This window comes from Capra hircus, assembly GCF_001704415.2.
Source record: "Capra hircus breed San Clemente chromosome X unlocalized genomic scaffold, ASM170441v1, whole genome shotgun sequence".
In the NCBI taxonomy this organism is placed as follows: domain Eukaryota; kingdom Metazoa; phylum Chordata; class Mammalia; order Artiodactyla; family Bovidae; genus Capra; species Capra hircus.
Window position 1 is genome coordinate 19,933,580 of NW_017189517.1, and position 10,591 is coordinate 19,944,170.

The window sequence follows — 10,591 nt, forward strand, 5'->3', positions numbered from 1 at the left end:
GGAAGGACTGATGCTGAAGCTGAAGCTCCAATACTTTGGCCACCTGATGCGAAGAGCTGACTTATTTGGAAAAGACCCTGATACTTGAAAAGATTTAAGGCAGGAGGAGAAGGGGATGACAGAGGGTGAGATGGTTGGATGGCACCACCGACGCAATGGACTTGAGTTTGAGAAAACTCTGGGAGATGGTGAAGGACAGGGAACCTGGCCTGCTGCAGTTCATGGAGTTGCAAAGAGTTGGACATGACTTAGCAGCTGAACAGCAACAATAACAGCTGTGTTCATGGACTGGAATATTAAACATATAAATGATGTCAATTCTCACCCAAACTGATCTGTAAATTTCACACTTTCTAGCAAGCGTTTTGTACCCATAGACAAGTTTATCCTAAAATTTGTACAGATGAGCACCAGCCCTAGAATAGCTAAATAAATGTTGAAGAAGAAAAATAAAGTGTGAGGACTCACTCTAACCAATACTAACATATACTCTATAGCTACAGTAATCAAAATAGTGTGATATTGGAGAGAGGATGGATAGACACACAGACGAAAGCAACAGAAGAGAAAACATCAAAATAGACCCACAGAAATATGCTCCACTGGTTTTTGACAAAGATGAAAGAAACAAAAAATTTAAGGGAGGAAGGATAGCCTTTTTAAACAAATTGTGCTCTAGCAATTTGGGCATTTTTAGTCAAAAATTGAACCTGGATTTAAACCTCCAAACTCTACATAAATATTATCTCAAAATGGACCACAGACTTAAATGTGAAATAAAACTTTAAAAAATTTAAAAGAAAACATGGGAGAATATCTTGGAGACCTAAGGCCTGGTAAAAAGTTCTTACGTATAGTACCAGAGCCATGATCCATAAATAAATTGGACCTCATCAAATTAAAAATTTTGCTGTGAGAAAGCCCTTGTTAACAGAATGAAAATACAAGCTACAGACTGGGTGGAAAATATTTGCAAACCATCTATCCAACAAGAGTCATATCTAGAATATATTATATAGAACCCACAAAACTTAATAATAAAAACAAGCAGTTCAATTAGAACATGACAAGACATTTAGCTAAAGAGGATATATGGGGTTTCCCAGGTGGCGCGAGTGGTAAAGAACCCACTTGCCAATGCAGGGGACATAAGAGATGCCGGTTTGATCCATGAGTAGGGAAGATTCCCTGTTCTTGCCAGGAGAATCCCATGGACAGAGGAGCCTGGCAGGCTACAGTCCATAGGGTCGTAAAGAGTCAGACACAACTGAAGCGACTTAGCACGCATGCACAAAGACAATATACAGATAGAAAATAAGCACATTAAAAGATTTTCACCATTATTAGCCATAAGGGAAATATTGGGTTGGCCAAGAAGTTTCAATTAACTTTTTGGCTAACCCCAATATAAATTAAATCCACAATAAGATATCACAATACCTCTATCATAATGGCTAAAATTTTTAAAAATAGTGATAACATCAAAGGCTGACAAAGATGTAGAGAAACAATGTATTCAGAAATTGCTGACTGAGAGTGTAAAATGTTACAGCCACACTGGAAATTTTAACTGAGTCTTATGAAACTAAACACGCACTTACCATACAGCTTAGAAATTGTACTCTTGGGCATTTATCCCAGATAAAGAGAAAATTTTGTTCACACAATAATCAGTGAACAAATATTCACAGCAGCTTTATCCCCGATAGTTCCAAATTGGAAACCCTGGTGTCCTTCTTGGGTAGGAGGTATACAAATTCTGGTGCAACCATGCCAAGGAATACTAACTTAGCAATAAAAGCAGTGAACTATTGACAATTGACATTTCCAGCAACTTGGAGGATGCTCCAAAGAAGAATAAAAAAAAAAAAAATCCCAGATTGAGTGAAAAAGCCAATCTCCAAAGTAAAAAAAAAAAAAAAAAAAAAAAAAAAAAACAACTCAATCCCAAAAAGTTACATCCTATAAGATTCAATTTTTACAACATTTTCAAAGAGACTAAATTATGGAAATAGACAGCAGATTAGTGGTTGTGAAGCATTAAGGAAGGCGAACAGGAGAGAAGTGGGTGTGGTCAAAAAAAAGGGCATGAGGGATCCTTATAGTTATGAAACCGTTCTGTATCTTGACTGTGATGGTGGATGCATGAATCCACATATGTGATAAAATTGCATAGAGCAATTCACACACACACACACACAAATGAAAAAGTAAATCGGGGAAATCTGAACAAGATACGTAGATTGTATCAATATCCTGATTTTGATATTGCACCATACTGCAGTTTTGAAAGATGTGGAAAACTGCGGAAAATTGGGTAAAATCTACGCTGGATCTATTTTTCTCTTGCAACTGTATGTAAATCTACAGTTATCTCTAAATAAAAAGTTTCATTAAAAATTCAATTGCAGGGACTTCCCTGGTGGTCCAGTAGTTAAGACTCTGATCTCCCAGTGCAGGGGGCTCAGGTTCTATCCCTGGGCAGGGAATTGGATCCCGCATGCCACAATGAAGATGGAAGATCCTGTGTGCCACAACTAAGACCTCGGTGCAGCCAAATAAATAAATTTTAAAAATCAATTGCATTCTGTATATGAAAAGTGAACATGTGGAAACCAAAATTAAACACACAGTACCATTTACAGACACTCTAAAGGAAATGAAACAGATGAAACTCTAACAAAATATGTATAAGGTTGCTGAGTAAGTACAAAGAGGTGGCCCAAATCAGTTCTTTTGTGGTGTTGGAATATTTTTGTATCTTGATCACAGTGGTGGTTGCATGAATCCTGACATGGGATAAAATTGCTAGAGTGATACAGACACACATACACACAAATTAATGCAGGTTAGAAAAATGGAGAAATCTGAATTGGGCCTATAGTCTAGTCAAAAGTAATATACCAGTGTCAGTTTCCTAGTTTTAATATTATACTGCATCTATAGAAAATGTCACCTTTAGGGAACATGGGTAAAAAGCACAAGGTCTTTTTTTGTGCTATTTGTGCAACTTCCCTGAGTCTATAATTATTTCAAAATAAAATGCTAAAAATAAATGAGATGTGGCCAAGGAGAGGTTTCAGAAATGATTGGAGGGAACAGGCTCTGCACATGAATGAGGCAGGATCCAGTCTAGGAAAAAAAAAAAAGATTTCTATGTAGCTTAAGTCTATATTCATATGGCCCCTTCTTTTTCAAATATTTTTGTTGTATTATACAAGTAATAGTTACAGATACACAAATGGATATACATACATATACACGAGAAACAAAAAGTATGTCTTTCTTCCCACTTCCTTAGCCAGAGTAAATGATGTTCAATAATGTGACATTTATCTACTCTGATTTTTTTATGCATTCATATTCATGCATGGTTATATTGTTGTGATCCAATAACCTAGTGCCTCTCAAACTCTCTCTTCTCCCCTGATCGTGTAGGTAGGACAACTGCCCAATCAGTGTATATGAATCTGCTGGGTTTCTTAAACATTTATACGGATGTCACAGAGATATTCAGTAAGACTGTGAACAGGCATTCTGAGAGGAATTAGTAAGGTATTAACTTAGGCCAGCCCTCCTTGTGAAAACTGGGATGAAATCTTCACGAATCAACTCTTGCAGACCACTTTTTAAGTCCTGACTACAATGAAGCAAGCACATTTCAATAATTCTGAAAATGTCACGGAGTTTGAATTGGATTTGGTTTAGAAAAAGATTAGATGAAACCACGAAAAGGCTTTAAAACCCAACAGCAGGTAAAAAGCAATGAATGAGGGCAAATGTATACCTGAGAAGACCTTGCGCAGCATCCAGGGCAAAGACAGACTAAGAGGAGTGCATAGAAATCACTATGGGATGAAAGGTACGGACAATGGGGTAAAGGAGCATTCACGAAATACACACGAAATACACGGGGGAAAAATGAGCATGTAGCTTTGGTGAAACTCCACAGTGCAGAGTTACTAGAAAAAACATGAATTAAAAGTACAGTGGCTAGTTGGCCAGATTTTCTGCGGAGACGGTGAGGGAAAGGGGATGGTGTAAACGGGTAAAGAGCTCCGGGTGGGCCTTCCTTGCAGAATAGCGCATTCTGCAAAAGGATCCCTGGAGGGCAGCACCTTCCAAAGAAAGCATTCAGGCCCTCCGGCTCTCTTGGGAGTCCGGGAGGAGGCGGGGCTTCTCGGAGGGGCGGGCACCGGGGGTGGGGCTGAGTCGCTGGCAGCAGCTCTGTGGTACCCGACAAGGGGCAGGGCCGTGCTAGGGGCGGAGCTGCGCAGGCGGTCGCCAATGTGCGCGCAGGCGAGGGGGCGGAGCTGTCCCTGGGCAGCTCAGGTGGGGCCTTGGCTGTGGCGGAGGAGTCATTCGGAGCCCAGCCCCTGCGGGGAAACTGAAGGCGGGGCGCGGCGGGGCGCGGCGGGACAGGGCGGAGTGGGACGCGACTGTTGTTGGCCAGCGGCTCCAGGCCTCGCGTCCACCTGTCCGCCAGCTCGTGCTGCGGTCGGTCCGCGGGTCCCGCGCCGGCCCGGGCCCATGGCGGCGTCGGGGGCTCTGTCTGCGGCGGCGGCAGCAGCGGCCCTGTCGGGCGTGGCAGTGCGGCTGGCGCGCTCAGCCGCGATCCGCGGCTCGTACGGCGCCTTCTGCAAGGGGCTCACGCGCACGTTGATCACCTTCTTCGACCTGGCCTGGCGTCTGCGCATGAACTTCCCCTATTTCTACATCGTGGCCTCGGTGATGCTCAACGTGCGCCTGCAGGTGAGGATCGAGTGAACGCCCGCCACCACCTCCGCCCGGCCACGACGGCAGGGGCATCAGCATGAAGGATCACGGGGCCGGGGGCCGCCGGGACGCTCCAGGGGACGAGGAAGGGGTGGATCAGGCCTCCGGGCCCTAGACCTCCGCGGAGGACGCAGCCACCGAGCCCTGGCTCTGGCCAGCCACGTCGCGGCCGGTGACGAACTGCACTGAAACTCTCAAAACGGGCCTTTTCCATGGAACTCGAGAAAATTATCTGAATGCAGCCGACCTGTTGCCTCACTTTGGTCGAAGGCGGGAGCAGAAGGAAGAAATTCTTCAGTAGGAACATGAATGACTGACCCCGACCGAAAAGGTAGGAGGCCAGAGTTTGGACTTAAGGGCTGGAGGGAGGCGGTTGCCATGGCATCTAGATGTCCAGGCCACCGGGCAGCTTCGGGGAGACGAGGAAGGGACCTGAGGAAGCCAGCCTGGAAAGCTGCCGGGCCGAGAGCAGGCAAGGCAGGGTGCACGCAGGCCCTCTGGACTCCCTTGCCATATATCCAAGATGGGGATGGAGGGGCAGCTGCCTGGACATATCCGAAGGTCAGCACATCACCTTGGCCCACGGCCCCGGTAGTGTCACCTGACCACCGGGGAATAGAGGGAAATGGCCCTGGAGAGGCCCGGAGAAAGCCCTAGAAGAGAGCGGATGCTGGCCCCCTTGTCCTCCACCCCTCGAGAGACAGCCTGGATGGATGGTTGTGTTCTTGGCCCAAGCCCAGGTCTGTCTCTTTCTCAGCCCTTCACAAGACTTCCTCCTGGCAGGTCTCTGGGACTGCTCTCTGCCTGTTCCTACTGTCTCTGTTGCTCCTCTCCACCCTCCAAAGCTTTGCATCAGGGGACAGGGAAGAGTGGGAAAGACGTGTTCCTCCCAGCAGCCACGCTCCCTCCACCTCCTACCAGTGCCCTCCTGGTGCCACCGAATGTGCTGCTCCAGTCCTGGACAGCCTCCAGCAGCCCCTGTGTCCCACAGGATTTGGGAAAGTGGGGGGTCTCGTTGAGTGGAGGGCAGCTGTCAGGCCGGGGTGGGAGAACAGATGGAGAAGAGATTTGTAGGGTAGGTGACAGTTGGGGAGACGAGGATGTCTCTGGGTGAGGAGGCAACTCTCAAGTCCCCATGTTTTTCTTGCAGGAACTGGTGTTATAGAAGGTGAACCGCCCCTTCTGTGGTGTTGTCGAGAGAGTCAAATCCCTGCCTGGGGCACCCCTGACCCTAGAGTTGCCTGGAGAGCAGCCAAGAGAAGGGCCTGACCCCCCCACCCCCCAGGAGAGGAAGGGCCTTCCAGGCAGAGAGCCCGAGGGGTGGAGTGACCTAGTGGTCCGGTTCTGGCATGGGGAAGGAAGTACAGAGCTAGAGACACTCTGGCGGAGCTCTGTTCTCCCCGCCTGCCGGGCTCTGGGAAGGGAGACATTTGCCCTTGTCACATAGATCACAAGTTGGGGAGCTGAACCTGCCTCTGGGCCTGCATTCCCCACCTGCCCCCAGTCTCTGGGAGACCTGGCACAGTGGGATGGGGGAAGGGAGCACAAGCTCCCAAGAGGTCTAGAGAGAGAAAGGCTCATGGCAGGGAAGGTGGGGTGTATGGCAAGTCACAGGGAAGAACCAGGGGACAGTCTAAGCTGAAATGGTCACAGGAGAGATGAGTCCCAGACCCCCCTGGGGAGCAAGGTCCTCACACACAGTCAGGCTTCCCCACCCCAACCCAAGGCTTAACCAAGGGTTCCTTGGTGTTGAGTGGCACAGGCCTCTCAGTTTGGGTGGGGGTGTTGGCTGGCTCCTGGGGCCAAGTGTAATAGGAGGGAAGGGATACATGTGGGTGGGGTGGAGCTGAGACCCACGCATGACCCCATGTCTCTGTCTCCAGGCTGCCCCTCCTGCTAGGATCACACAGGAGCGTCTGCTCTGGACGGGCCTGCAGCGGCCCTGGCTGTGCTGCTGACTGGTGCACCAAGAGCGGCACTGAGGGGAGCCGGGAGAGGCCCTGGCCCTCACCCCCCATCCCAGATCCACATCTGCCCCCTCACTGATTGCTCGCGGTCCTGGTCCTCAGTTCCTGGGACTAAGAACCACAGCAGCCTGGTTGCCCCTGGGACAGAGGGGCTGAGCCTCACACCATGTGCCCTTCTCAGCCACCCAGGTCCCGGCTGAAGATCTCTGCCTGCCTCACCCCGAGGCCTGAGGCTGCACCCGGGCTACCACATGCCCCCCGCAGATTCCCACAGACGGAAGGGCGCTGATGGCTTCCTCCCTTGTGCCAAGTTGCCTGGAAACCCCTGGTCCTGGTGGCCCCTCCTCCACCCCAACTGTGTTCCTCCAGGACCATTTCCGGGAGACTGCCAGCCTTTGGAGTGCATCCCTGGAGTTCTGAGAGACTGTGACATGGGGCTGCAGGGGTGGAGAGGAGCGGAGGACCAGGGGCCTCCTTGGGGCTAATGCACAAATGTGTGCACTTTTCAAGTTCACGTCTCACCCTCTGGGTGACTGGATCCCCAGCTGCAGCCTCTTCCTGAGCCAGCCTGAGAGGACCTGGGGAGGGCACTAGGGAGGTTTTTACTTAATATGTGTGTGCCTGTGTGTGAATGTGTGTGTGAGTGCGCATGTTGAGTGCATGTGTGAGTGTGGGATGTGTGTGAATTTGCATGTACATGCATGAGGGCTTGAGTGTGTGAGCGTGGGGATGTGTGTGTGGATATGTGAGTGTGGGCTAGTGTATGGGTATGAGTGCAGATGCATGAGTGCACGGATGTCTATGTGTGAATGTGCGGGTGTGAGAGTGTCTGCGGGTGTGAATACACATGTCAGTGTGCATGTGTGAATGCATGTGTGAGTGCACTTGTGTGTGAGTGCTTATGCACACATGAGTGGCTATGCGTTGCAGAAGGTGCTGAGCTGTTTAGTGGGTGTGCTCTGGGGGACGGGCATCCTGTCCTCCCCAGGCTCCCAGCTCTGTTGGAGCTGCCTGGGCCCTGGGAGGCCGCTTCCCAAAGTGGAGAAAGTATGTTGGAGATTCAGGGGCCCCGGGCTCAGAGACCCTTCGTCACCTGCAGAGAATCCCCTCTCCCCATGGGGCTCTGGCTGGGGCTGTCCACCCCCAAAGATATTGGCCGTGGGAGGGGCGGGGACACGTCCTCAGCACGTGCTCCTGCCACTATTTTTCTTACCATTTTGATCCTGAGTAGTTTGCTGCTTCTGCTCTCCCACCTCTTCCTCATCTCCTCACTGTGCCTCTGCTGCTCTCTACGCACTTTATTTATTTGCAGTCTCGTTTTCCGGCAGTGGAGGTTCTGTGCTATCACCGACTTGGATAAGACAGCTTTCCCTTTTCTGTGTGTGATGAACTCTGCACCAGTCCACGCAGTCTGGTTAGAGAAATGTTCTTGTTTCCAGTGTTGTCAAATCTTGTGTCTATCTAAGTTAATAAAAATAATTATTTGAGTTCAATAAAAAAAAAAAACAGAGGCCTCTTGTTTCTGGTGTGGTGTCCCCTTGGAGGAGAGGGGCTGTTGGTGAGCTCATCCCACTCTGGTAGCCAGAAGCTGGGGGAGGGGAGCATCCTGAGGGCTATAATTGGGTGAGGTCATGGCAGGAAACCAATGAATGTTATACTTCATATTAATAGAACAAAGGGGTAATACATAATCATTTCAAAAGATTTAAAAAATGGATTTGGTGAAATTCAATACCCATTCATGATTTTAAAATCTTTTAAGAACATTGAAATTGTTAGGAACTCATTCTCCTGGCAAATAGTCTATTAAAAACCTCAGTGTGCATAATATTTAATGGTGAAAGAATGTTCCTAATATTGGGAAAAATGCATGGTGTTTATTATTGCCATTTCTATTCATCATTGTACTGGAAGCTTGAGCAAATGGAATAAGCCCCCTACCCTGACAAAATAAATCCATCCTAATTGGAAAGGAAGAAATAAAGCTTTATTTATTCACAGATCATCCTGTATGGAGAAAATATCAAGTAAAGCACAGACACAAAAAAGCTACTAGACCCATAAACAAATTTAGCAAGGCCAGCAGGACACAATATCAACATGAAAATATCGATTATGCTTGTACATACTAGCACCAAAAATTCCAAAAAGGAAATTAAGAAAGCAACTGGATACACAATAGCCTTCAAAAGAATAAAACATTAGGGATAAATCCCATAAAATATGAATAAGACCTGCAAACTAAAAATTACTAAAAAATTATAGCTGAGAAAATTTAAACTTAATAAAGATAGTTCATGGATTGGGAGACTCAATATGGCAACCTTCCCCAAGTTTATCTGTAGATTGAGCTCAATATCTATCAAAATCTCAGCTGAATTTCCTGTAGAAATTGACAAGCTGATCTTAAAATATATGCAGAATATACATTTATATCACCTTAAATAACCAAAATATTTTGAAAAAGGAAAACAGAGTTGAAGGATTTATCATACCTATTCCAGAAGTCATAAAGCCACAGTAATCAAAACAGTATGAATCTTGTACAAAGATAGTCATGTAGATCAGTGGAACAGATTGACAAAGGATGAACAAATCCTTAAATTTATGATGAAATGGGTCTTCTATTATGGCAAAATACACATAACAAATGTTGCCATTTTAACCATTTTAAAGGATATTCATTACCTCCCTACCCTACTCCTTGGCAAATACAAATATGCTTTCTGTCTCTATGTATATGCTTTTTATGGATATTTCATACAAATGGAATCATATGATATGTAACCTTTTATGCCTGGCTTCTTTAACTTAGCATAATATTTTGTAGTTCATTCACATCATTGTATGTATCATTCACATTATCTATAGTTCATTCACATTATTGTATGTTCCTTTTAATGGCTGAATAATATTCCATTTTATGGATACATGACATTTTATTTATCCATTCATATGTTTGTGGACATTTGTGTTGTTTCTACCTTTTTGCCATTGTGAATAGGGTTACTATGGACATTCAAGTACAAGTTTTGTTTGAACACCTGATTTCAATTTTGGGGGTCCACAACTAGGAGTAGAATTGCTGGATCACATGTTAATTCTATGTTTAACTAATTGAAGAATTCACCAAAATGTTTTACATAGAGGCTGCACCATTTACAGTCCCACTTAGTAATGTATGATTCCACACTCTCTCCAACAGTTGTTATTTTTCTTTTCTAATTTATGGTTATCCTAGTATGTGTGAAGCAGTAATTTTCATTTGCATTTCCCTAAGGCTAATGATGTGAAATTGGACTTCCCGGTGGCTCAGACAGTAAAGAATCTGCCTGTAATGCAGGAGACCAGGGTTTGATCCCTGGGTTGGGAAGATCCCCTGGAGAAAGTAATGGCTACCCACTCCAGTATTCTTGCCTGGAGAATTTCATGGACAGAGGAGCCTGGTAGGCTACAGTCCCTGGAATTGCAAAGAGTTGGACATGACTGAACAACTGACACTTTCAACTTTTATTGGTGTGGAGCATCTGCTCATTTGTTTGGTAGCCATTTATATGTTTTCTTTGAAGAAATATTAGTACTTTGGGATACATTTAACAAAATTTCTGGGAGACCTGTACACTGAAAATTACAGAAGGAATTAAATAATACAAACATAAATAAATTGACTGATTTGAACACTCAATATTGCTGGATGTGAGCTCTATAAAACTGACCTATAGATTCAATGCATTCCCAGTGAAGCAACAGTAGGACTTTTAAAATAAATTGACAAAGTGATTCCACCTTTCCATAGAAATATAAAAGGCTAAGGGGAGCCAAAATTTTTGAAAAAGAACAAAGATGCA

At 45.9% G+C, this 10,591-nt stretch overlaps 1 protein-coding gene across 1 annotated transcript; it reads left to right on the plus strand.

Annotated features, from left to right (window-relative positions):
• The first annotated feature begins 4,312 nt into the window (after nucleotides 1-4,312).
• LOC108634474 (small integral membrane protein 10-like protein 2A) lies at nucleotides 4,313-8,243 on the plus strand. The gene has a single exon (XM_018044303.1). The coding sequence runs from the start codon at nucleotides 4,531-4,533 to the stop codon at nucleotides 4,765-4,767; it is 237 nt and encodes a 78-aa protein (XP_017899792.1). The 5' UTR covers nucleotides 4,313-4,530; the 3' UTR covers nucleotides 4,768-8,243.
• The last annotated feature ends 2,348 nt before the right edge of the window (nucleotides 8,244-10,591 follow it).